Genomic DNA, 25,350 nt, shown 5'->3' with positions numbered 1-25,350 from the left:
CACATGGAAGCCTACGAAGCCAAGTAGGAAAGAAATCAGGCCTTCTCTTCGTAAAGAAGAACATTCTGCCGCCATAATCCCCCTCAACCGCTGGGGCGTGTGGTGCCAAAGTGGTATATGGGCGTCATATAATGGGACGGAAACTGCCTGTTCTCTCAATCAAGAAAACCGGGGGAAAATAAATAACGCGGGGTTCAGGGCTGAGTAGAAATTTTTCGAGGTTCACAAGTCTACCAACCTACTGCCGGATGGGCGCGATTATTAGGTAATTTTCTTCATCACCTGTGACTGATCGGTTTATGTCGCGTTTCGATCTTGGCAACTTGCAGCGTTTTTGTGAATCTGCAGGCAACGTGCCCTACAGGCGATGATTAGATCTAATAGGACTGGGGGGGGGGGCGATGCCTGGGCTGCTCTGTCGCTACCGCACTAGTTCTTCATATCATCTGTCGCGATTCCTGATGTGTCACATCTCCGCGGTCCGAAGACGGATGTGGCCTCAACTTCCCTCGCCGCGCCGCATTACTTGGCCTCACGACACGTCTGGACGCCAGTCACCCCCTTTCAGTTGTCTACTTCGTAAGTATAGCACCGTAAAAATATGCCGTTGTTTGTTTTTTTTACCGGGGAAACGGGGGTCTGAAATAAGCACTAGCGGGATTAAGTCCTAACCATTATTTCATGGATCGTATACACGCGGTGGAACTTCGCACAGGTATAAAAGCATATTGAAAATCCTGCTGATGTCGTTGTCGAGCTCCCCCACCTTACTCGCTTCACATCCCTCCAACGGTAGCTGCTCGCACCTTACCACCTCACGCCCTCTGTCATGTTCTCCTTCACGACGTCGCATGTCATTCTCGCACTGTTCGTGCTTTTCTCGTGTCTTTCAATAGTCCCTGCTGCTCCCGTAGCCCCCGCCGCAGAACTCGAAAAGAGAACTGACCACGAAGGTCTCGTCAGTGTTTCCCTCTCTTGACGATTTCCGCCCGGTCTAATTGTATTGGTTTCTTACAGGGAACATGGTTCTATCCGGGTTGGGGCAATTGCGGCTATTATGACGGCGATAACGACAAGATCCTTGCAATGTCGAAATCTTTCTACGATTCAAACGGCGGTTCCAACTGTAATCAGGTCCGTTCTTTGCAATTATCCCAGGTACCAACAGCGCCCAATGTTCCTCGTTCATGCAGTGGGTCGAAATTGTCAACGAGGATAACGGCAAGACAGCATATGGTCTTCTGAGGGACAGTTGCGAGAGTTGTGGATGGAACGATATCGGTACGATGCACGAGACGACTCAAGTGTACATCTGCTGACTCTTTCCTTCTTTGAATTTAGACATGTCCCCGGGCCTTTTTCAGGAACTCGACGAACTCTCAACAGGGGAGATCAAGGTCAAGTGGCACTTCATGGAAAAGTCGTGGAGCCCGTAAGCGCCTCCCGACTATCCCGTCCGCCTTGCCCGTCCGCCTTCTCCTTCATCGGATTTTACGATCGTTTTACGTTGGAATTATTTAGACGCAGCTCGTCAGGAATGTCGCAGGAATGAAGTTTTCAATTTATGTATCAGTATGTAACAGATACCTGGTGGTCTTATATTTTTACACACTACCATTCACGACTCGAGGCCTGGAGCCTATTGTTTGTTTGATGACTGTTTTATTCATGATGTGCATTACCTTTTTCACTAGATCCTTGTACCTACATATGTAGTTTTCTGTGGATACTAGTCAAGTGTTTATCTTGAATTGTTTTTATCATTTCGTTCAAGTTTTATCGTGATTGATAGATGTACAGTGATGCTAAGGAAACAAAATGTCTCGTAAATCGACCAAGTCGTAGGGATGCAAAACAGGGGAATGGGGCCGTTATGAGGGTTAGTAAAATGATACGACAAATGAGGAATAGTTCAAGACTCTTAAGATGAGACTCGACGTTAGTAACGGATCAAACGTTCAGCATAATAACCAAAGATGCAATGGCGAAATAGTAAGCTCTGTCATAGCCAAGGCTTAGACCCGCGTTGTCACTTTGGGTAGCCGATTGCGCCGTCGACGCAGCGGTGGATTCGGAGATGCTTGACTCGGAGGTAGACTTAATGGAAGAGGACAGCGCCAATGATGACGGTAATAACGACGGAGACGAAGTAGAAGTCGTAACCGTCGTAATCGTTACGGTAATACTCGTCGACACTTCTGAGGTGACAGATGGCCTGGCAGAAGACGGCGTATTGGTGGAGGAGGTTCCGCTTGCGATCTCGCTCCCAGTGATTGGTATGGGAGTGCTGATTAGACTTGTCAGGCTACTCGCACTGCTATCACTACTTGTAGTAGCGCCACTGCTGCTTGAAGAGGTAGATCCTTGAATTGTGAATTCCGGGCTCGTGTTACCCGAGTCACCGAACACTATAAAAGGCGCGGTGGGTGGTTGGCAGTGCGGTTAGGCCTCAGATGCATACGGAGTACTCACAGACAATAATGTAGTCATCACGGGGCTCAACATCAGGGACTGTTATGTTGACCTGACCGTCTGTGAGCTCAAAGTTGCTGGCGAGTGGATTATCTAGGAGATACGGCACGATAAGAGGGTGCGCTGAATAGGTATGCGGTAAGAACCTACCAATATCCAAGTTCAAGCTATTGTTCGCCTGGTATCCCAACACAATCATCCCAATGGGATTCGTTATTTGTGAAGCAGCCGGTATGTCCGTTGTATTCCTACGATGTATTGATAAATATTCAACTTAATTCTACAAGGAACGTACCAAGTGACCGTTACAGTCTGACCCACAGTCCATACATCACCTGAAGTGGGACTTGTGATAGGAGGGGAAATAACGTCGCGAGAGATAAGAGGAAGCGCATGAACCAAGGCGGAGAGGAGGAGGAGAAGGGCATGAGCATACATCATGAAATCCTCTTGAGGCCCGAAGGCGTGGTGATGGAAGTTCGTCACAAGCCCATGTCGCCTCCTGATCACTTTTGTAGCTGTCTGTCAGTGTTTGCTGCTCACATTGGCCGTGAGAACTTTTTGGTGATGAACGGGATCGACACGCCCACGTGAGGCTCTTTATCTTCCAATTACATTCACGACGCACTCCAAACTACTCGACACAACAGCCAACTACTTGATGATACTAGAATTAAGTATTATGTACATATTCAGTATATAGTAGTGCAGGGAAGGTGACAGAGATAGGCTCCAGGTTCGAATACATATTCAGGGCCAACTGATACCGATCATAAACGTTCTCATGTGCATTTTCGTTTTCGATAATTTCGTTGTTTTCATTGAGAAATGTCGTCGAGTGAGATTTATGCCTCTATGGTGAAATATGCGCCTTTGTTTCCAGAGTCACCCATCACTAAAGGAGAGCATCAGACCAATCACAAGACAGGTCATTGACCATCACTCACAGACGATCTGATACTGGCTCCCAGGTGCAACTTGAGGCACTTTAATCTCCTGCCTACCACTCGTGATATCGAAACCTGATGCCAGAGGATGGACTGAGAAAACAAGTATGGGCCTAGCGATTCAAGGGCCAAAACATGGTAGACATACCGACATCGAGACGCCCATTGGTAGACAGGAAAATCACTCCTTCTGTGTTCGTGGTGCTTGCAGGTGGGTTCGTCGCATCCCTACCATAGAGTTAGGCACACGGACGGACGGCAAGAGCGCGATTTGCCTACCAGGTAACATTGTGGCGGCTTCCAACCTTCCACGTCGTACCCTTTCCAGGGTACTTGACAGGAGGAGAGTACACATCCCGCGCAACCAGGGGAGCAGGGGCAACGACATTGAAGACAATGAAAAGCGTAAGGAAAAACGTAGTGATGAAAGAGTTCATGACGAAGCGTGAATGTTAATGGGAAGAGGACACTCTATGAGCTCGTAAGAGAGATGTTGAAAGTCGTAGGACGATGAGACACCTCTCCAATGCCCGCACCTCTTATATAGGGTAAACGGGGTCATGAATTGAATCAAGTCAAGACTTAGACCGGTTGTGTTATGTTTGCCGCAGTAAGAGCATGGCGAGAGCTTGAGTTAGACCAGTCAGCATAGCATTCATCGGAGCGTGCGTAGCATATGGTCTCTTTACGCCGCGAATCTTGAATCAATCTCGTCAAGTCCTCATTATCCTCACCCGCTGGTACCGCTGTGTTCGCTAAACATCAAGCCTCTTTCTCTGCGCACCTGCAATGTGTATTCAGCAATATTTCCCAAAATAGACTCCCCTTCAAGTCGCTGTGCTTTTGAACAACATACAACTGAAAGGGAGATTCAAAAATAAAACATTCGGGGAATACGCGCTTTACGCACTTAGTCAATGTGCATGTTCATTCCTCGTTTCAGTTCGATTGCGAGCCGTGCCTCCCTTCTCGTCGATTGGCTCTTCCTCTGTAACGGCACGGGAACTATTTCACTTTAGTGAACCACCATATTTATCAGTTGAGAGGACCGAATTCTAGGTACGAATCAGTTATTGTGTCTCGGGACGGTACTTCAATGACCGCCCAACAGGTGAACCGAAGTGCAACTCCACTTACATCGTTTTAGGATCAGTGATGTCTTCTGCTGCATACTCATGGCGGTCTAGGGCTTCTCCTCCTCCCCGTCTTTGACGTCTTATCCTCCCACCGACGTTCCTGGATCCCTACTACAACGAATCCTTTACTCTTTCGGAAGTATAATCCGTTCATTTCCGCATGGCAGCGAGGTAATCTCTGAACCACAAAGCCGCATGTACCACCATCGGTGCGAGTGAAGCGTCACTGAGGTCAGCTGCCTATCCTTTTCCCGGACCAAAGAGCGACTTGGTTCATTCCGCGACGCTGCTGCACCGGTCCATCGCCATTGCATTGTCTTCAACTGAAAAATTTGCCTAAATCTGGGGAATCTCCGTGAGAGGAAACTTTCATCTCCTGCTACCGGTATGATCTTGTCCATAGTTAATCTCTCGCAACTCCAGATGGCGAGTGGCACATAAGCTTTGCTGTCGACATTAAGAGGTTCGACATCATATGCACCTCAGTCTGCACCACCGATAATCTCCTCATACCACGGCAGTTGATGACGATGACGGGAAGGATCGTAAGTAGATCTGAGCTTTGATTTCGCAATAAATACAATTGAAACTTGGAAGAGAACAGAAGCAAATTGATGGCAGTAGAATAACTTAGAGCTTGATGCCTTGAACCCACGTACTTGCGCGATTACGATTATCGCCCAAACACCACCATTTCTCTACCACCTCGGGGGTGATCTTCATGGCATCGTCAAAGAAATCGAGGGCACCCACCCCGATACGAGTCGATGTGTCCCAAAGGGAGACTGTGTATTTAATTTGAATTCTAACCCCGACCGAAATGTGTGTATCATAGCTTACTTTGTTGGACATCGAAAGGTGCTCCCACCTGGAACAATCCGCAGCCAAAAGGGAGGCCGAGGGATATCGCACCTCCGCGAGTAGCAAGAAAAAGAGCCTCGATCCAGTTGATGGCCAAGGTCGATTCGGAATTGCAATTCATTATGTTTGAACCTTGGCGCATTCTGGATGTGACAACAGCTTGCCTCATGGCGTTCATGATATCGAGACTGTATCCCCCCGCCACGTCGGTGCCCAACCCCACCTTCAGTCCCTGATCAAGGGCTTCCCGGAGGCAGAAGGGTTTCGCAGAGAAATACGCATTGGACAGTGGACAATGTGCTACAGCCGTACCGCACTCGCGAAGCTGGGAAAGTGAAGGGACGTCAAGAAACGTACAGTGAGCTTGTATTGTCCGAGGAGTCAGGAGATTGCTCTGGGCGGCGAAGTCAAAGTTGTTATGCGATGAAGACGGTTGAACCTACACGACGAAAGACGAGAAGGTCCTCTTCCCCTCGTTCTGATCGCACCGCTTCGACCTGATCGTGAGATTCTGCGAGATGACTCTGAATTCGAAGGTCTTGGGACGCCGCCAAATCACCTAGGCCTTTGAGGAGGGTGTCCGAGCACGTAGGAACGAATCTCGGCGTTATTACTGGTTCTACAAGATGAGGGATATCATATACGGACTTCATCTTGCCAACGAAGGATCGGGCTGCGTCGAGGGAATTGTCGGCAGATTCTTCAACATATGATGGGCGAGAGGACTGGTCCATCGACAGTTTACCCACGAAAGCACGAATTCCTGCCTTGTGCATAACATCGGCAAGAATAAGACTGACACATATTCAATTCGATTGTTCACTAGCCATACAGGAGAAGAACGTACTTGGTTTCCTCCTTGATGGTACCAAAGAGCAAGACGGCTCCTGTACCATTCTCCACCAATCGTTCTGCGAGTCGGGTATAGACCCTTCGGGCTAGCTTAGGGTCTGCGTCAAGGCGTTCCTCGGCCTTGAACGCATATTCATCGAGCCATTCCATCAGAGGTAGATGGAGGCCATTTCCTTGGTAGAGGAATTGGGGCGCGTGTAGGTGCAGGTCGCAAAATGTGGGTAGTAGAAAGCTGCCTTCTGGTAGCTGCTTAGGCAATTCATCGATGTTAGTAAGAAACTGAGTCGACTGGGAAGACGCGGCGGCGTTGAAGTGGGTGATGCAACCAAGGTCATCGACAGCTGAAAATTCAACGTTTCGTCGATGGCAGCGCGTCGAACCAATTCGATTCGAACTTGCCTAGCAGATAATCATGCAAGATCTCCAAAGTAGAAGAATGCAAGCAATGTACGAATGTTCCTCTTACTAGCATGGTGGATTAGAGCGAAAAGCAGTTGATTTGCAATTTCATAATGGATATACCGCTCTCTAGATCAGTACCCGTAAAATAATGCCGATAAAATCTTAAGTACAAATAATAAAATACTCCTGCAACCAATTGGTCTATCAAATTAAAGGCCACGTAGCTCCGACTAGGAAGCTCAACACCCACAGCCCACTGCGGCCCCCCGAGCGATAACTAGAAGCACCAGATGTAACGTACGTTGCAACATTCGTCGGTGCGGATATTGTGACAAAGGTGGGGCCTGCTACTTCTGTCGTTGGCGTAGCCGTTGCAGGCCCGCTTTCCTCGACAGTTCCGGCTCCAATGTATAATTCTCCGAGAGCATTAAGACCACCGTCATCATTCAAAAGGTCTACGATGGCGGTCAATTACATATAGCAATATAATAATGCTGAGGATTGAAGGACCCACTATAATATGTGCCGTTCTCAGGTCTCTGATAGAGTATGAGTAGAGGCAATAAAGAAGCAAAATCTGACCTACAAAGTAACCAAACCATGCATATCGTTCAATCCAATCGAGACTTTCCATATACGTGGTAGTTTGGTTCATAAACTGGAGAACATCTACGAGCCATTCAGATTCAGTCGGGCAACTGGAGATAGAAGGCCTACCGGTGGCGTTCCCCTCGGTATCTGCATATTCGGTCACCCACACTTTGTAATTTGGGTAGTCACCATGAAGAGACCAAAGATAATCATAAAATCCTGCGGTGCCTTCACCATACCTGAAAAGAATTACTTACGGAAGACGAAGATTGGCAAGAATTTTGCTCACCAATGAACAGTCAGAAAATCAATGGTGCAGTTTCCGCATGCACTCATGAATTCCCTTAGCCATGGCATTCCTGTACTGGAACTGGTGATGGCAGGACCTCCGAGACGAACGCCCTCATCTTTCAGCGGATCGATATATTGCTGCCATAGCTCTGCGGCATATGTAGCATCTAGGTTCGATTGTGCGCTGTAGTCCGGCTCATTGAACGTCTACGGTTATCAAATATTAAACGAGATGCGACTAATTGAATAAACAACACACCAACAACGTCGTGGCATTTTGACTTTTAACGGCCGCTGCTAGATTCTCGATATTGCCTGAGCCCCACTGCATAGGGATATATTCGAGGCTGGTATTGATGAGGTAGGTTGGCGGTGTAAGAGCCCAGTCGTATATCCACGATACAACACCTTTCGTCTGATTAATGTTTAGAACATCCTGCGGGTTGTTTGTAGAGGGGAAAGTCAATCCTCGTTTGCTGTCTTTTGCAACCGACAGACTTGGGGCGATGATGACGAGCCAAAGAGCGAGGAGGAACATGAGAGATGGAGGTAAGAAAGGCCAAGGCGGAGGCAAAGAGATAGAATCGAGAACTATTTGAGTGACTGGCCCCATGTGGTGCCTCTCACCCAGTCGAAACTTCTTTCAGGGCGAACTGTCGAGTGCTATGCGCGTCGAAGGCACCAATTATCCACGTCTTATTCAGTACAGAATGACATCCGACGAAGCAAGATGTCAGCTAGGACTCGACATGTTCCTGTACGAATCTTGAGCTTGAATCTTCGAGTCCGTATGCGTTGTTGAGCTCTACAATTACGGAGCCCGAAAGATGTACGCCAGCAAAGGGCGGGTCTCGGAGGCAGGATGATCGGTGATGACAATCACCGTGTACCTAACAAAGCATTAATGTCAGATTGTTCCGTACGAGTTACAGGAACCAATTGAATGTTGATCATGAGAAAAACATACCCATGAGGAGGCTCCGAGGGCAATAAGGCTATGATACCGCTACGAACGCTTGCGCGGAGTTGAACGAAGAACGCTTAAAAAGAACCAGATTTTCGATGCCCTGACAGTATTTATTAAATTTACCCCTGCCATGGGTATCCAGGTATGTCCCATGTGCCTGCAAAATGATAATCTTGAAGTCCTCTGGCTCGTCGATAGAAAAGCAAGAAAATGGATGCCAGTTCTGTCTGAAATTCCGAGATAAAAACAGCTTGCGACTAGTTGACGGACGCAGAGGATGGCGTGCCTTTTGGGTGCCAGAAAAGAACAACATTCAGGGTCGCACTATTTGTCCGCTCATGATGAGTAATGGGGTCAAAAATGCCTCACTCCCCTGTTGTATATTTAAACAAGAAAATTACAGGCAGGCCACAGCGATGAGACCGCAGTGGGCAGGAATGAATTGGATGTAATGGTCGTCTCGGAAGTGCTCTCAAAAATACCAGTTTCTGGCTCGCCTATTTCTCGGTGAAGAGGCGTCAGGCCTAGGATGAATATTTCCGGCAATACCTTATTCGTGGGTCCGCCTCTTACGGAGCAGCTACTCGCTGATGGACACTGCCAAGTAACAGGGCTGATCCATTACTCTCACTTTGTCATCTAGACGATCCTCTAGCCTTCCCTGGAAGGATAAAAGCAATAGGATCATAGAGGTCAGCCCAGTCTGATTCTGTTGCGCAACGACCTGGAACTAAAGTATCACAATAAACATGAAATAATCTTTCGCTGAACCAGCTATACCTCTAAGGAAACGTAGCCACTTCAGGTGAACCACGTTTTCGTGCCAGTTCTCCACCTTATCCTCCCCAAAAGACCTTTTTTAATAAACGTCATCTTTCCGGCGACATGAAACGGTTGTCACTTTATCCTCGCGCACCGACCCGCTTGTACTCCGATTCTTTGAGCAGTCACCTGTCCGGTCCATCCCATCAGGTCAAACATTCTGATGGTCCCTCACAGCGGGCACCTGTCTGTATAAGGAAAAAATTCGTTCCAATCTCTGACATCTTTTCACGACGCGCGAACGATGGGTGAACATCTTTTGAAGAGCTGAAGACGTATGTACTTTTTTTTCTACCTCTGGTCTACACTTATTGTCGCACCAGGAACGACCTAATTGCCATCTTGCTGGGATCGAGTTGTCCATGGCCTATGAGAGCATCCATTTGAATGGGAATGTGACCAGACTCAGGACGGTCAAAAATAAGAGCCGAAAACGAACTGAAAGATCATACCACCGATGCCTGCCGCATTTACGCGAGAGGGTAGAGGAGCAGAAGAGAAGATGTTCCATTTCCCGTTCTCGTAATGGCACAGCTCCTGTACGCCAGGAAATATTCTTTGTGGTCGAGTCGGTGACCCTCGAATAAGTCCGCCGCCACACCCGTTCCAACCGAAGAAAGCCATATGACGGCCCGTACTAGTACGCATGCCGCCGCTTGTGTTACGGTACCGAACACTCTCCCGGATAAACACATTGCCCAAGGTCATATCGCAACTCTATTCTAGTAGAAGAATTCCCTCGAAGCGGAGATTGTAGCCGTAGTTCCAGGTGGGGGAAGGTTATTGGCAGGCACCGCAGTCAAAGGAAGGCGAATAGAGGTGAATCAAGGTCGAGAATACGAGTTCATGGGCACATACAGCACCTGGTACGAAAGCCATGTTGCTTGACCAAGTTTTCTTTGTCAGACTTCCACCATACGCTATTGCAAGGGTATATGGCCGGCTGTCTTGTCATCGCATGGCGCATGAGGTTCATCCGAGAATTTCGCTTCAAAAAAGCGCCGGTTTACCCACCAGTGCATCCCGGTTTGTACCTCTGTCCAACATCCTGTCTTGTGTTCTGTTCTGATTATAGATAAGATCTTTATTTATGCAACACTGTGACCACTGTTCTAAAATAAAGCCATGGTTAGCCCCCGGATACCCTGCTTGCAAGCAATTTCCGTGTACTCCATTCCATCCTAACCAATCAGCCTAGGTCTATAATGAAGCTTCTGAACCTCGGGGCGGGAACATCCTATCCTATTACTCACACCACACTTTTATTCCCACTGCGTTACACACGTTCTCCATGCGTGCTTATTGCTGTGCACATTTTCATCGTCCGGAAGCCTGTACATGCTCTTAAACAATCTTTCTTGTTACCACGGTTGCACCTCCAAACCTCCGTCCAGCAGTTCGTCCCACACAGTCCCAACTTCTGGATGCTCGTAAATGGATGATTTCCATTCCGAGCAAAGATCCAGATGTTGGAGGCGGGAAGCTTCCCCGAGCGTCTGGATCCGCACAGGGTTGCGCCGCAACTTCACCGTTCTAACGAGCACCGCCTGGTAGCCCTGAAACGCGAACGTCGAGCCGGTCAAGTCCAGGTATTCCAATGACGGAAGGAGGGACTGGTACATTAGACTGCAAAGGAGGTACTCGGTGATTCCCTTAACTGAGAGTTTCAGTTTTCTTATTCGGGGCGTGATTCGCAAGAATTCGACGAGGTGGATATCAGAACAAGAGTCCATGCATAGGGTGCAAGTTATTTCAAGCGATCGCATGTCCATGTGGAAGTCAGAAGGGAGCTGAGGGACGACATCAGTGTATCGCAAGCCCAAGGTTTCCAGTGCTGCAGCGCGTATGAACGGTATCTGCTCTTTGATCCCACCTCTGGACTCCACCTTCTCATACAATTGAAGATTTCTGACATGAGGAAGGTCCACCTCCATTGGCGTCTGGCCATTCGGATGTGGACAATGCAAGAAGATTGTCTTCGCGCTGCAAGCCTTTCGAATACCCACGCGATCTACGTGGTCAAACGCTAGATGCGAAGCATAGCTGTTTAACTGTGACCAGGGGATCTTCATGTGCTCGATCCATGGTGCTGGCCCTAGGGCGACGAGGTGCAAGTCTCTGAGGTTTGGAGCCCACTCAAAGGCGTCGATTTCGAAGTCTGGAGACTCGTCCTCTTGATCTTCAGGATCTGTAATGTCGAACAGGAAAAGATCCTTTAGCGCACCGAACGAACCCCTGCAAGCCGAGAAGAAATGGAAAAGATCCGATGGGGCTATGACGGCTAGTTGCGTGCACCGAGGAATGACAGACAAGAGGACCTGCAGTCCCACATAATGCGAAAAATCTTCATAGCCGCGGAACAGCAGGAACAGATCGTGTTTTTGAGATCTCTCCAGTTGCAAGCCGAGCATATAATAAAAGTTCTTCTCCTCATTCAGAGTCATTGGATCTTCATAAAACGTCAGTTTGATGGACGACCATATTTTTGCAGTGTTCAGCGCCACGGATCTCCAGCGACGGCATACTTGGGAGACCGTCCATGGTGGTTCATCGGAATTGAGCGAATTGCAATTTCCGTTGACGATTTGGCGATTCATGTCTTCCCAACAGGCGATGAATATCTCCGAGAGGACGGTATCGTTGAGTCTGCGTACAGGCCTGAGGGCAGCTTGGGCAATAGCAACGTTTTCAACCAGCTGACGTCGTTCTTGTTTAGGCACCTGTCTGAGTGTAAGCCGTCGGGGACCAGTCCGGACAGTCTCGAGGAGGAGGGGTTTATCATAATCCAAAGGAGGGTTGTTGTTGTTTCGGAGCTGTTGGATCCTATGCGGAAACGGGTGGACCGAGTGGGCTATTCTGTGGTGATACAACTGTGACTCCATGCCAGTGAAGTCAGTGAAGGGAAGTCTGCAACTGGATTTGTTGGCGTTTGGTGAGTATGACACTCGTTGTTGAGGTGTTAATGAGCTCACCGCGTTTAACCTAGGAGTGAAGGTTTTGAGTATACGCGCGCGATGGAATATAGAGGGTGTAAGGTCTAAATGCCGACGCATCGAATTTCATAGCCTTGGTGGCACGCCGGACTACTGATCATTGTCCGTGAATGTCCACAATAGAACCTAACATGTCGGGGTTCCAAAATCTTTTTGTCCAGGGAACAATGCTCTACTTTATATGAATCTTACAACCATGAGCGACAGAAAGCGGATCTCAGCCACGTTTTTTGTACGCCGCTGGGGGCGGAATGGATAGCCAAATCAACTTAACCATCTCAGTCACATAACAATTTTGAGACGTAGCAGAAACAGGTCGAATCTTCCGACGCGATTTGAGTCCTCAGGATTGGGCACATATTCCCAGCTAGAAGAGAGTCAAGCAGGCGTGCAGGATGTCGCGATCACGTTACGATGACGCCAGCCTTGGTTTACAAACATCAACAATAGACCATTTATAACTATTCGCACCCTAGCAAGCCATTGCATGAATTTTGAATTTTGACGACGATTCAATGCAAATTGGAAAAACAAGAGAATCAGGAAAGGGCACGATTCGTTGGGGCAGCCACGATACTCGGTGAAATAGAGAAATAAAAATAATTATTACAGCACACCCTTTCCTCCTGTGATCAAACGTGGAAGTATTTACTGGTTACTGGGAACACAGAGCCTCTGTGGTGGGTACTACCGATAGCAGCAACGACGATGGTAACCCATCCAGCACTCTAACTTGCCCTTCTGTATTTCCGCAAAGTCGTTCAATTACGCGTCTGAATAGGAGGGTAGGTAAGCAGACATTATGTATGCGCAATGACTCTTTGATTCGTATCTTTAGTTTGAATTACGGACTGAATATTGGAGCTGCCGAGACAGGACACGAGATTGCAGAAAGCTGACCCTCCAAGGTGCTTTCCACAGAAACCCTCCCAGACGAGCCGTTCGCGGATTCAAAATTGAGGTGGCCACCGCTCGCAGAAGTGGGTGGTTATGATCCACACAATACCCTCTCTGTGTTGCCTAAACGATCTTACCACGCAAGGTGCTCGTGAATTGAATATTGAAGGTTCCTCTGGCAGAAACTAGGCGTGAATTTTCCGGGGGTTTCGGCAACCATCACATGAAGCTCGTATATATGATGCAGTGGCGCGATGCACCGAAAAAAACTTCGAAAACCTCTGAGATACATTTACAACCGCCCATGTCTGTTGTTCAACCTCTGGGTATTAAATGATTATCTAGCACCCCCCAAAGGCTCAGCAAAGTGAACCTGACAATATCATCTGAGAATGCACGGATGTCCGTGCATTAAACCCACCGGAATTCAATACGGCGGCTCACCAAGTACTTTTGTCGTGCTCTCCTCTTCGTGACTCCATCAACAGTGGTAAATTGAGGCCGGACGGTGAAGATGCGGTTATTGTATCTTCATTGTGTGACAGTTCAGTCTCTTCCGTCTCAGGTCCAGCTTTCCTCCAATGATTTTAATCTAGGCTAACAATTAGTTACCTCTATTTCATATTTGCTCAACTTGAAGTCTCGAAATTCACTTCCATGACGATCAACACGACTTCCGTCCATAAGCATAATAGTATTTGGTTCCAACACCACGTTCAGCAACCCTCTGTCACTCTGTCACCTGCCCCCAAAAGCAGCGATGTAAAATTTGAAGAAAATTGGGCATAGCAAATGAAAGGTTCGAACATCTAATCCTAGTCGGGCGGTGTCGCGGTCACGTTATAGTGACGTTGCAAGTACGAACGGAGCATGATCACTACTAGTGGTGTCCTTACTACTGGCGAACCATATATAGATCTTCACTCGAGTATTAAAAAAATCTCCAGAACAAGAGAACCCGGCAAGAAATGATGTGGACGAAGAGAATTTTCGATGTTGGGCAGGCATTGTAATCGACCAGAAATCTGTGTCAGTGCGTCCTCCTAGAATAACGGAAGGGAAGTAGGATCGAATGTTCTAGATTAGCCGGCGTGTCTCCAAGACATACGTTCTTTACTTGGCGGGCCAGCAGGTCATAGGCAAGGTGCTGTTCAACTCTCTGTTTGGAATTACTGGTGAAAGCCGACCTTATATCGATATGCATTTCCCATCTTCTAGTGCTGGCATTGGGGCATCGTCCGTAACAACTATCTCCTGCGAAATCTGAGAGTTTATCCATTCCCTTCACATGCACTCGGGATGTGTACTTGGACGTGAACCTGGCCAGGAGACGGATTTAACTCTGGCGAATTGTGGGTCACCCAGTGTGACGATGTCATTCAGGTGACCTTGAATCAGATAAAGTGCAATGCTGAATTGGAGTGGATGACGGTGATACGTGAAAGGTCATTGAAAGGTACGCGTAGGAAAATGTCGTTGGACCCTTAAGTGGGCAATAGGTTCAAGAAAGTCTAAGGGTACAATAAGATATAAAGTGAAGCGTCGTCCAGCGTAGTTAAGAACGTCAAGGTAAAAAAACGCGGATTAAATATAAAAAGTGGCTATCTCGAGGCACTGGCACTGGCACCGGCACCGGCATCCCAACTATCATACGCAGGTGGGATCTCGCTAGGGCCTGCATCCTGGTGCTGGATGACACCGCTGGGGCCGTTAGCGAGGTAAGCGCTCCTCTCGTCAGGGTTGACGACGCCGAGTTGATTCTGGCGGACCTCACGCTCCTTGGCTGACATGCCGCCTCCACCTCCTCCCAACCCACTCGACGAAGAGCCGGGTGGCGGGGATCTCGGGGGAATGCTAGCCGCGTACGGGTTGAATATGGCGGTAGGATAGCCAGAGGACTCACCCGAGTATTGGGACATCGGGGGAGGAGAAGCCGGGGAGCCGGTGTAATAATTCGCATATGACTGACCCGAGCTTCCATGGCTATTCGTGCTCGCGGAGATGGGGAATGGGGATACGACGCCTGCACCAATATCCGCCCCGCCCAAACGCCCGCCCATGCCGTCGTTGTCGCGTTCATCGTCGAGATTGAGGCCGACGTCGGGTGGACGAGCGACGATACGGTCTGGGTCAAAGTTGCCATCGAAATGGGCGGAGAGGCGGTTTGAGCTGTTACGTTTATAAAGGAACCAGACGAGGCCAAGGAGGAGGGCGACACCAGCTATTCCGCCAATGGCTCCACCGACGATGGCACCTGTGTGGGAAGAGGAGGATGTGCTGGTAGCGGCAGTGGCAGAGGAAGCGGCTGCAGACAAGGAAGAAGTTGCGAGGACGGTGGAGGTAGAGGTGACCTGCTGGCCATTTGACTCGGTTATGATGATGGTGGTGGCTACGGCGGAGGTCTGAGAAGTGCTCCTTGTGCTGGTGGAGCTGCTGGTGGATGTGGAACTCGTCGTCTGGGTCAGAACAACCGAGGTAGTCGACGATGAGCTGGTCGTTGTCACCACTATAATGCTGCTGCTCGATGTCGATGTCGGCAAAGACGATGATGATGTCGAGGTCGAGGTCGATGTCGGTGTATTAGTAGTCAAAGGCGAAGTGGTGGTCGACGTTGGCTGTGTGCTCGTCGATGAAGTTATCGTCAGAGAAGACGTCGTCTCCGCAGCAGTCGTGCTGGACTGCGACTCTGTGGTCGTCGTAATGGACGATGTGGAAGCATCTGCGAGCGACGACACAGACGACGAGGACAACGGTGACGATAGCGACATGCACAGTTGGCGGTGCTCGACGGAAGGTGCGAAAACACTAAAAACGACGGGGTGGAGTATTCTTTATTACATAACCGCGATAACGACCTCAGGCCACTCGAAGCGATAACGTCGAATCCTTCTTGAATCCTTCTTGCTAGGTCTTCACAGTAAACAAAATCGAGGTCTGTCATTGTTACCGTGGTAACCTGTAAGGCGCCTCACATCAAGCATCAGCTCAAGCCGTAATGCGCACGAGCGAACAAGCGCCAACCATATATATTTTTACTAGCAACCTTTGCCGTCTCCTCTTTTTCATTAATTTCTATATATCAAAAGCTAACAACGTGATTACAACTGCGTTTATTATACGATAGAGATGTCCAACTAATAGTACGCGTATACGATAAATACACAGGATGAGATCATTATTAAAGGTTATATTCTGCGATATGCCGCATAATCATCAATGACGCCAAACATTCTGCAAAAACCATTAATATAATCCACGTCGCACTTTATATGCGACTCACCAGCAGCAAGATGACCATACGCTTCATCAACCGTCAAGGAACACCCAGAAGACCCTTCATACGGCGGTTCACCTGGCACTTTCAAGCTGTAATATGCGACAAGGTACCCATTCACGTTCGTGCACTAGCCCCAGGATCAGATCAACTTGCCCATTCACACAAAAAAATCACCAACCGTCCACTCTTGATTATCCTTTGTCCGCCAGCTCCAGATATACTCTTGAGAATCCGATGCCACAAACTTGCGCGCCCTGTCAGCCTCACATCAGCTTCTCACCCTTCTTCCTCCCCACAAACAGACTCACCTTCCACGATTCGACACCCTTACCAAATACTTCTTCATCGGAATCGTCACCCCACCCCAGCTGATCGTCCCCAGAGAATTCCCCGGTCCAAAATCCAGCGCAGCGATCGCCCGAGGGTGATACATCACAGCCGCAGCGGTGAGGTTGAAGATCATATACGCCGTATGCGTACCATCTCGAGCTGTACACCGATAACTGAATCGCATGCGATCATGGATGTCGATAAACTCGGATCCGGTGAGCTTGCCGCTCTTGTCCTCGAGGAAGATTGGTATACCGTACTTTGTCATGAGGGACGACTTGAAGATTTCTACCGGCCCCAGAGTTATATGTATGTATAAGACGAGAGCCACAACACGCGACGCGTTAGAATTTCAAAGAGGCTAAACCCAATCGAGACAGAGCCCTCGACGAAACATCCTCGTGGCATCGATGAACTGGTTCGCATGGCCTAGTCGACAAAGGCCAGTGGCCATGACAGGAAGCAGGGACGGCATGTGGAGTCATTCCTCCACGCCTTTGTCTGGGTCCCCGTCTCGTGTCCATGCTGGCGCGCACAGAGATTCTCGATCATCACCACGCCCCAGTTACAGTGCGGCCTATACGCGCCCACAGTCCAAGAAATCCGCTGCGGCCGGGACACGATGTAGCCTAGGACTAGAATTTTTAACACTCAAGACCAGAGATATCCAAGTTTGACTTGACTTCGATTGAACTGATGCTTTCTGTGACGATTAGGTCGATGAAAACAAGTTTGGCTTCCGACATCCGGCGGTACTTGCGCCAAACACCTTTGCCGCAGTAAGTATATGATCTCTGTCCCATTCGCTGAAAATGTTGATGGCGAATTCAAACCTTTTTTGTAGACATTAGACCGGGTAATTCTCACACCCGGATATATGAAAGACGGCGCATATGAACCATGGTCTGGGGATGTCTCTGTGTCTCGCATCAGTCCTTGAATGAAAATCGGAAAATGAATGTAGAGCTCACGTTATACGCTCCGGATTTGAATGTAGACAGGTCGGAAAACAGTAAACAAGAGTTCGAGAGATGAAGGTACGGCCCTCATGTGGAAGCAGCCGTCATCCAAGAGACAGAATGTCACAGCAAGCGGGCAGTGTTGAAATGCGATGGCAGGCTGTGATGGGGAGGTCCATTCAAGTTGGACCGTCTACGCGATCAGAGTACCCAGAATTCATTCATACGGCCGCTTGCGGAATTAAGCAGTCGGCAAGAAGACGCTGAATTGGTGAAGCTCTCCTTGACAACATTTACCAAAGATTGATATTATTATCCCAAACTCTACCGCCAGTACGGGATAGGCTGAATTGAAAGCAGCGCGCACCTATGGTCAGAAGTAAATACTAGGGTACGGCTGCAGATATTTAATGAGAACGTGGAGAAAACTTACGCTCCTCCACGACGCCCAACAAAAAAAGATGAGATCAGAATCGGGTACAGAGCTCGTGCTGTTACAACCAATCGCGAGTCTAAGGCGCCAAACAAATCAACCCTCCATTTCCCGTCTTCTGGTCGGACGTATCTGATGCGATCATGTAACCTCGAGGACTTGCCAGACCAGAATTCCATCTCGAAAGCGAGTCCGTGTCAATCGGAATATTGAGACCTACGACGCAAAGAACGACTCACTCTGGGATTACGCGCCAACGAGCCCCAGAATCCTGACATTTCTACCTCCTTTCCTTCCAAGCGCGCGCTCACTTTGTAGGGAAACGGAGATCGTGGCTTGAGTGTGCGACACAGAGCTCGTTGAGGAACCTCCAAAGACAAGATGAACGTCTGTCGGTGGTCATAAGAGGGAACGACGAGTGGCCGTTTGAATACGCTTGGATGGTCGTGGTATGCGTTGATGCCGGGTTGCCGCTTTCCCACGTCCCAACAGTATGCTTGCACGAGTGTACAAGTATAACTGGCCACCATCGATATCCACCACCATCTCCGAACTTGTCACGGTATTATCATCGCCCGTCAACGCAAATTACGCGCCTTTCTCGAAATTTTGGACTTACCTCTCTGCCGGCATTCTCACTGTCTACTCTCTCAGACTGACCTATTCTTACAGGTGCTAAAGTTTTTATGCGTGGCAGTTCTGATAAGTCGGATTTCCTCTCTTCTCTACGTACTCTTACCCAAGCGTCAAAAAGAAGAACAGCAAGTGACGTGTAGCTTTGTTTCTCCCCGAGCGCCCAACATGATACCAACAGTCAAGACGGCCCCGCTGCGGCCCGCTCTCGATAGAATATTTATCCAGGTCCTTGATGCTATGTTCTCTTGGAATAATGAGAACCTTCGGCATGACGAGCCCCACGAGAATTGTCCGACCTTCTCCTCAGTTCATCATTCCACCTCGGACATTAGGCCTCCTGTAACTACGGCGCCGAGTGTCGCAAACTCTACTTTCCCTACGATGAAGACCTCCGTTTCCTTAGCTGATGCTGCGCTTTGGGCTTGCTCCACGAAGCTCGGATGGTCATGACGCTTGACATATCTCGTCCTTGACATCCCTCGATTAGTATAGCGTCGCTCAAACCAGCCCTCCGTTAATCGATTTATTGACCCGTTGCCTCTTTGGAGCTTTCGGGATGCCGTTCCATTGGCAGCGATCCTCGATCCCGAAGTTGACCTCATCCCATCATGCATCATATTGGGAGACAGGTGTCGTTGAGATTGATGCAGCACGTCTTCTAGCCTTTCTCTTGGGGTGCTCGCTACGCATAGTACGAGGCTTGAGCATCAGTTACATGCTCTGCGTTCTATTCTGCTTTGGTATCGTGAAGCTGATCATCCCCAACGTATCATCTATGGTCTCGGGTGCCTCGCTTGTTACGCTTCCAAATCTACAGTCGACTTCGTGGATTTGCCTATTACACATGTACTGCTTTGCGGCATCAATCTGCCTGTGCCTATAACTGTTCCGACCACCAGATTTTTCAATTACTCTGAGTCTCGCCTTGCCAAGACGCGCAGAGAACGTCTGTCCACCGAGTATCATGTGTTCTTATCTTTACGATTGTGTATCGCACTAGAAGCTTCATGCTCCCTTCCTTCAAATGCCGGTGTGCTTCAAGTCCCCTGTGGTAATTTCGGTAATCTGATTCTCGCCCGCATCATCACGTACAGGTGATATGGACGACTGTCGTGGCGAGGGACGTATCAACCCCTTGACCTTACTCCGTGCTTCTCAAATCACCTTGTCCCTTGAAAATGATCCTCTCTCTTTGCTGCGAGGGTCTCCATATAGCTCAAGATGGTGTCCCTCGGCTGATAAGTACCTGAGATGTGTAATGGGTACATTCACTTATCAAATTGCTATAGGATAAGCGCCAAGTTCGATCTTCCCGCTTTATTTCGTTTATAAATGCCGGATGGTCATCATTCGAAATTCGCATGTACATACGATCCTTACGGAAGACTGGAAAGGTCGATTGATCATATCTTAGACACCCAAATTCCTTTCTGATTGTTAAGTTAACCCAAGGGCGAACAGATCGTATAGTTTCTTCTCCAGAACTAGAACTTGAATACCGATGACGGATATCGGTATGAGCGGCTTTAGGACCGGCCGAGGCGCGCAGTTCCCACTTTATAACGTGTGCGGCGATTTCACGTTGAACATGTACCTCAGCAGGGACTACTTCCTTACGGTCTGGATCTAAAATACATTTTAAGTTTGGGATTACTCACTACTGGCGTTGTCAATGACGATAGGTTAGCACATTGATCGCGGTAACATAGTACGACCTTGCAGGTTCACATATCTCGTTTTTAGAGCAATTTAAATGAATAGAGGAGATCCTTCGCAGAACACGGCTAAAGTTTAGGCATCGGAGACTTATTCGAAATTATTAGGTTGATGGAATAATCATGGAAAAAGTAATAGAGGGAGCGAGAGACCCGTGCAGGCGGTTCTGCCCAAATGGGGGATGCCGAGATCTGGGAACAGATCTGGGCAACTACCCTCTCGAAAACGCTCTTTTCTGACGGGGATACTATTTATTCCCTGTTCTTCCATCTTCCCAGCTATACTTCCGCCTGCAGGACGGACTGGACGTAGGGCGCTGTCGCGATGCTACACTCTATCTACGACCTCACCACGTCCTGTCGCAAAACTACGGGCAATGTCCCTGCAAAGCTTGTTGTGCGTTCTGCTGCATGTATCGAAATCATGGAAGAGAATGGGCTGATGGTTGCTGCAGGGTGCTTCGACCACCGTGGTGGGGTCAAAAATGTATCTCTTTGTGAGCACGAAAGGCCACTGCCGTTGTTCAGCACTAATACGGAGTATAGGGTGGCCGACAAGTATCAGAACGCAGGATGGTGTCTGACCTCTACGTATTTGATCTCAAGACACTGGAATGGGAGAAAATACCGTCTCATCCTGAGGATGATGTTCCTCGACCGCGGTACTTTCACTCGTCTGACTCTTGTGGGTCCCCCTGTCGGGCTTTAGCGTCTCTGTCACTGATGGAATAGCCAGGGAACAACCAATTGATTATATTCGGTGGAATGAGCAACCAGCCAGATTCTCCCAACCCTGACGAGCTCTGCGTTCTCAATGACGTTCGTTTCTTCGATATCGCGACCGGTCACTGGCTTCCATCGTCGCAGACAATCTCCCCCGTCAACGACTCCCTTATTCCTCGCGCGCGGTACGCGCATCTTTCCTCCGTCACTGCCGATAAGCTCTTCATAATAGGAGGCCAGGACTTTTTTAATACGTGGCTGGACGACGTATGCGTGTATGATCTCCTTGCAAAGACCTGGGTCCGGAGACGCGATTATCCGCGACATTGTGGGACTTATCGTAGCGTCGCGGTCTCTTCCCATCTCACAGTCAGGCTTCCTCAAGAGGAAGTCAGGGCATACAACTCTACTGCCCCTGTTGCGCGGTTCCGCACCAATAGTGGGAATAAGAATACTCCTCCTTCATTATCGTCCGCCAATGAGGACTTTACTCCACCGGAATCACTTGTATACCACCCGTACTCGACCTCTCCCACGAAAGATCACCCATCTGACATTTATCTATACAGCAATTATAACGTGAGTCCTATTCTTCCTAAATTTCCTCCCAGTTTTCGCTCACAGACCTTATGGGGTGTAGTTTACTGACGTGAAGCGTGAATTGGAAGTCTTTTCACCACTTCCTGATAGGGATTTTAACATTGAAGACAGATCTGCTGCGATGGGCGGAACAACGTTCCCTCCAGGTCTGAGGTTTCCCACAGGCGCGATCCTCGGCACGAACCTTATCATTGCGGGAACGTACTTGGCGCATAGCTACCAGTCATTTTCTATATGGGTCCTGGATCTCCTGACGATGCACTGGGCACGTATTGACCCTGGGAAAGCCGTGGAAACCGGCTCTTGGTTCCGTGGGTGCCTTTCTACAGAGAGTAACAAGTTCTTCATCTTTGGGAACCGCGATGGTAATCTGGTCGACGATTACAATCGGCGGTTGCTGAGCTGGGAGCATGTTGCAGTGGTGGATCTAGAGGCCTTTGGTATTTACCAGCCGCCTCCGCTTAGGATCGACCTGGAGATGCAAGAGTTAGGCTTAAGTGCCTTGGAGGAGGGTGTCATGGCCGACTTCGAGGTTGTGTGCGAGGATGGTCGAAAGATACCTTGTTCTCGACGGATTTTGGAGGAACGGTGGACATGGTTCAAGGATCAGAGACGGAAGCTGCTGGAAAGTGCGTTGACGACGATTGAGGGACTACCCACGAGTCCAATGCATGTGTCGCAGCCGGAGCTTCCGGGCTCGATTTCTAATGAACCGAGGGCAGATCCGAGACTGACGCCAAGAGCCCTCCATCTCTCAGAGCCGTATCCCATTACTCTGGCGTTACTGCAGTACTTCTATTCGTTGGCTTTGATCACACCTTTGCAGCAGGCCCCGGCAGTGCTGAGCCAACTGTTGGTACTCGCAACGAACTATCAGATCATGCATTTGGAGACGCTCGTGAGGCATGCTATGCATCGAGCACTCTCGAATTCGACGAGTGTGGGTGTGTATGAGGTCGCGACGCTTTGCAATTGTAGAAGTTTGCAGATTCGGTGAGACCTCTTGTTTCTCAATCTCACCGAGGTATTTATTTTTATATTCTTCAGGGCTTTGAAGACGGTTATGGTAAATGCTCAAGTCGCTAGTCTAATTCGCTTTATTAATACTTCTACAGTCTTACACGCAGAAGCGGCCCAAATCTAAATCTGACAAAGAGAACGGCGGAGGCGGACGACCTCCCGGCCCCGATGGGAGATCGCACGACGGACCAGCAAATGGTGGCGGCCATGGCCCTGATAAGTATGCTAGACCTCGTGGGACGTCTGACGCAAAATGGAGGACCGCCCCGGGTCTCGACCCTGGCCCTAGTAGTAATAATTATAGCTCGAGTAAGCGCTTCATATAATGCATTTTTGAGTGATTTTGTGATATGTTCGTTTTCAGATGTTTCACGACCTCACCAATCACCACCGCCTTCTGACAGTGATGATGTCGATTCATCATCACCCTCAGAAGATCATCTTGGCACGCTTCCATTATTTACGAAGCAACGAGTGCGGCATGATCGTACAGTGAGCGTCGTGTCAATGGGCACAGACAAGGATCTGAGGGATATGGTAGATCTGTTGACGCCTGCGCTGTCGGATCCTCCGAATCGGCCAACGCACAGCAGAGCTACCAGTGACGATGCTGATGATTCTGTCCTTGAGACACCACATTTGCCGATGCAGCTGCATCACCCCCAGGAGGCTGATCCGAGTGAAGAAGAAGACCCGTTCTTCTCTCGCTCCCTACGACTTCGTGCCCAGACATCGTCTGACTCGGAGTACGAGGTGGCTTCAACGAATGGTCAACAACACACGTCTGGGTATTACTACACCCCTTATCACCTTCCCAGCGGGAGACCTCGGCCAATTTATACGAGTTCCATGAGTGGTTACAGCAGCGATACACCGTCGTTGACGTCACGAAGCTCGAGTTTGAGCTTGTCGTCGAGGCACTTGTCACCTCGCACGCCAAGCTTGACAGAATTCCCAGCTCATTCGTTACCACTTATCGAGGAGAGACAAATGGAGGACAATGAATCGACAACATCTTCTCGGGTTCAGCATGTCTCTGACGCGTACGCCAGCGAGAGAAGCAGCGAGCAAACAACGAGATCATGGCCGAAGCAGAAGTCTAACGTCGAATGGTTGCAGAGGACGCACTCTGCGGATTCGAGCATTGGGACGATATTGCCTTTACCGGAATCGCCACCGTCGACGAGGAAGGGGCTAGGGAGGTTGTTGGGGAGGAAGGAGGGGAAGGATCCTATGAAGGAGTACGATGCGAAAGTTACTGCCGGAAATAAAGCTGCTAAGGTGGAGGAGAAGAAGCGGAAGACAGAAGAGAAGAGACTGAGAACCGAGAGGTTGGCAGCCGAATTGAAAGCAAGGACGCAGCAAAGGAAACGAGCGGCTCTGGAAAGCGCTTCTTTAAGTTCGTCGGAGAGGAAAGCAAGAGGACCAGCAAGCATGTTTGGGGGTATGTCTGCGGATCTAGTGATGTAGAGTTATCTATTCTGTTGACGAGGTGGGCTATCGACAACTTTCTTATTCATTTTTATCGTTCTTGTCTTTTTTCTTCTTTTGCTCTTATGCTTTGGTCTCAATAATTGCGTATTTGTTAACCCGTTTTCATTGCTTGTACCTTGCTTGTACCATGATATCCACCGTCGTTGATATTCCTAGCTCTTTGTTGTACTTAGTGATCGACTAAAAGCATGTATTTACTATACTTCTGCTTCTCGCGGAGGCTTTGGGTGTGTTTATTTGAAAATCATAGAAATCTGATGACAACACTGTCTGATCATTATGGCGGAGGTTTGGAGAATGGCGAATTTTCAGCAGACTTGATTAACTTTTGTTCTTCGGGAGTTAGCGTGAAAAAGGACTCTTTTTGACGCAGAAGCCATCGACGAGGCTATAAGCAAGAATCAGCTCTCGGTACGGTACTACACAACAGGCCACGTACTGGCTGGAACACATGTTCTTGATCGCCAAAATCATAGATGAAGACACCGTAGAGGGCTATAGCTGCAGTTTGGATTAGTGAAGAGCAATACATACTCTACGATCTGTCATACCCGGAACGACAAGGTAAGTGAGGAGCTTCGTCCCTGTGTAGACCCACGCTGGACGAAAGTCCTCCAATTCAAGTTCGTGAAGCATATCTTTTTCTGCTTTCTGTTTTGCGGGGTTCTGTTTCATCGGATGAGTCTGCTTGTTGCATCGTACATGGCTGGAGCATATTGTCCGCCGCTGAAGGGTACGAAACACCGAAAACAGAGTGATGGACTGTCTGTACGTTGCGAACATGGTAAAAAGATAATTGCGGAGTTCGAATAGTTCCCAAACGCGTCAGTGGCGTCGCCACCACCAGAATTCTTTGGAAATTCGATGATTCATTAGGGTTTATTTTCCCTCACAGGGTCGCCCGCTACTTAAATCTAGAGAGTTTCAATGCA

General features: G+C 48.8%; 13 protein-coding genes across 13 annotated transcripts; 4 read left to right on the top strand and 9 right to left on the bottom strand.

Annotated features, from left to right (window-relative positions):
* Nucleotides 1-829: 829 nt before the first annotated feature.
* On the top strand, nt 830-1,436 carry BT62DRAFT_982948 (uncharacterized protein; the record flags this gene model as incomplete). The annotated part of the gene is made up of 4 exons (XM_043189733.1): nt 830-958; nt 1,018-1,134; nt 1,194-1,281; nt 1,342-1,436. The coding sequence occupies 4 exons, from the start codon at nt 830-832 to the stop codon at nt 1,434-1,436; spliced, it is 429 nt and encodes a 142-aa protein (XP_043034327.1).
* A 972-nt stretch (nt 1,437-2,408) lies between these two features.
* On the bottom strand, nt 2,409-3,015 carry BT62DRAFT_561796 (uncharacterized protein). The gene is made up of 3 exons (XM_043181406.1): nt 2,768-3,015; nt 2,623-2,720; nt 2,409-2,565 (listed from the first exon to the last, which is right to left on the bottom strand). The coding sequence occupies exons 1-3, from the start codon at nt 2,911-2,913 to the stop codon at nt 2,450-2,452; spliced, it is 360 nt and encodes a 119-aa protein (XP_043034326.1). The 5' UTR covers nt 2,914-3,015; the 3' UTR covers nt 2,409-2,449.
* A 162-nt stretch (nt 3,016-3,177) lies between these two features.
* Nucleotides 3,178-4,271, bottom strand: BT62DRAFT_937613 (uncharacterized protein). Its single transcript, XM_043187360.1, has 4 exons — nt 3,699-4,271; nt 3,568-3,647; nt 3,420-3,512; nt 3,178-3,367 (listed from the first exon to the last, which is right to left on the bottom strand). The coding sequence occupies exons 1-4, from the start codon at nt 3,854-3,856 to the stop codon at nt 3,318-3,320; spliced, it is 381 nt and encodes a 126-aa protein (XP_043034325.1). The 5' UTR covers nt 3,857-4,271; the 3' UTR covers nt 3,178-3,317.
* An 814-nt stretch (nt 4,272-5,085) lies between these two features.
* BT62DRAFT_561587 (Metallo-dependent hydrolase) lies at nt 5,086-7,053 on the bottom strand. The gene is made up of 5 exons (XM_043181405.1): nt 6,668-7,053; nt 6,264-6,609; nt 5,860-6,211; nt 5,396-5,810; nt 5,086-5,340 (listed from the first exon to the last, which is right to left on the bottom strand). Exons 1-5 carry the CDS (start codon nt 6,738-6,740, stop codon nt 5,186-5,188), a joined length of 1,341 nt encoding a protein of 446 aa, XP_043034324.1. The 5' UTR covers nt 6,741-7,053; the 3' UTR covers nt 5,086-5,185.
* Nucleotides 7,054-7,112: 59 nt separating this feature from the next.
* On the bottom strand, nt 7,113-8,090 carry BT62DRAFT_909672 (uncharacterized protein; the record flags this gene model as incomplete). The annotated part of the gene is made up of 4 exons (XM_043183754.1): nt 7,113-7,339; nt 7,388-7,500; nt 7,551-7,759; nt 7,812-8,090. The coding sequence occupies 4 exons, from the start codon at nt 8,088-8,090 to the stop codon at nt 7,113-7,115; spliced, it is 828 nt and encodes a 275-aa protein (XP_043034323.1).
* A 742-nt stretch (nt 8,091-8,832) lies between these two features.
* On the bottom strand, nt 8,833-10,049 carry BT62DRAFT_923699 (uncharacterized protein; the record flags this gene model as incomplete). The annotated part of the gene is made up of 6 exons (XM_043184544.1): nt 8,833-8,892; nt 9,151-9,180; nt 9,262-9,373; nt 9,436-9,470; nt 9,662-9,708; nt 9,794-10,049. The coding sequence occupies 6 exons, from the start codon at nt 10,047-10,049 to the stop codon at nt 8,833-8,835; spliced, it is 540 nt and encodes a 179-aa protein (XP_043034322.1).
* Nucleotides 10,050-14,612: 4,563 nt separating this feature from the next.
* BT62DRAFT_937607 (uncharacterized protein) lies at nt 14,613-16,203 on the bottom strand. The gene has a single exon (XM_043187359.1). It carries the CDS (start codon nt 15,997-15,999, stop codon nt 14,833-14,835), a length of 1,167 nt encoding a protein of 388 aa, XP_043034321.1. The 5' UTR covers nt 16,000-16,203; the 3' UTR covers nt 14,613-14,832.
* A 206-nt stretch (nt 16,204-16,409) lies between these two features.
* On the bottom strand, nt 16,410-17,106 carry BT62DRAFT_923696 (uncharacterized protein; the record flags this gene model as incomplete). The annotated part of the gene is made up of 4 exons (XM_043184543.1): nt 16,410-16,462; nt 16,512-16,635; nt 16,687-16,762; nt 16,817-17,106. The coding sequence occupies 4 exons, from the start codon at nt 17,104-17,106 to the stop codon at nt 16,410-16,412; spliced, it is 543 nt and encodes a 180-aa protein (XP_043034320.1).
* Nucleotides 17,107-17,290: 184 nt separating this feature from the next.
* BT62DRAFT_1012221 (uncharacterized protein) lies at nt 17,291-18,064 on the top strand (the record flags this gene model as incomplete). Its single annotated transcript, XM_043177906.1, has 5 exons — nt 17,291-17,509; nt 17,555-17,617; nt 17,683-17,770; nt 17,840-17,875; nt 17,931-18,064. 5 exons carry the CDS (start codon nt 17,291-17,293, stop codon nt 18,062-18,064), a joined length of 540 nt encoding a protein of 179 aa, XP_043034319.1.
* A 49-nt stretch (nt 18,065-18,113) lies between these two features.
* Nucleotides 18,114-18,863, bottom strand: BT62DRAFT_1080501 (uncharacterized protein). The gene is made up of 3 exons (XM_043179589.1): nt 18,470-18,863; nt 18,231-18,409; nt 18,114-18,194 (listed from the first exon to the last, which is right to left on the bottom strand). Exons 1-3 carry the CDS (start codon nt 18,758-18,760, stop codon nt 18,122-18,124), a joined length of 543 nt encoding a protein of 180 aa, XP_043034318.1. The 5' UTR covers nt 18,761-18,863; the 3' UTR covers nt 18,114-18,121.
* Nucleotides 18,864-19,031: 168 nt separating this feature from the next.
* On the top strand, nt 19,032-20,269 carry BT62DRAFT_1012219 (uncharacterized protein; the record flags this gene model as incomplete). Its single annotated transcript, XM_043177905.1, has 5 exons — nt 19,032-19,309; nt 19,359-19,457; nt 19,517-19,896; nt 19,961-20,121; nt 20,156-20,269. 5 exons carry the CDS (start codon nt 19,032-19,034, stop codon nt 20,267-20,269), a joined length of 1,032 nt encoding a protein of 343 aa, XP_043034317.1.
* A 637-nt stretch (nt 20,270-20,906) lies between these two features.
* On the top strand, nt 20,907-23,250 carry BT62DRAFT_909692 (galactose oxidase; the record flags this gene model as incomplete). Its single annotated transcript, XM_043183756.1, has 7 exons — nt 20,907-20,978; nt 21,037-21,078; nt 21,128-21,266; nt 21,318-21,883; nt 21,945-22,897; nt 22,952-22,970; nt 23,020-23,250. The coding sequence occupies 7 exons, from the start codon at nt 20,907-20,909 to the stop codon at nt 23,248-23,250; spliced, it is 2,022 nt and encodes a 673-aa protein (XP_043034316.1).
* Nucleotides 23,251-24,544: 1,294 nt separating this feature from the next.
* Nucleotides 24,545-25,245, bottom strand: BT62DRAFT_561321 (uncharacterized protein). The gene is made up of 3 exons (XM_043181404.1): nt 24,970-25,245; nt 24,858-24,919; nt 24,545-24,806 (listed from the first exon to the last, which is right to left on the bottom strand). The coding sequence occupies exons 1-3, from the start codon at nt 25,199-25,201 to the stop codon at nt 24,696-24,698; spliced, it is 405 nt and encodes a 134-aa protein (XP_043034315.1). The 5' UTR covers nt 25,202-25,245; the 3' UTR covers nt 24,545-24,695.
* Between the last annotated feature and the right edge of the window lie 105 nt (nt 25,246-25,350).

Source organism: Guyanagaster necrorhizus (genome assembly GCF_019112545.1).
Source record: "Guyanagaster necrorhizus MCA 3950 unplaced genomic scaffold BT62scaffold_44, whole genome shotgun sequence".
NCBI classification, from domain to species: domain Eukaryota; kingdom Fungi; phylum Basidiomycota; class Agaricomycetes; order Agaricales; family Physalacriaceae; genus Guyanagaster; species Guyanagaster necrorhizus.
This window is presented reverse-complemented; position numbering and strand designations above follow the sequence as displayed.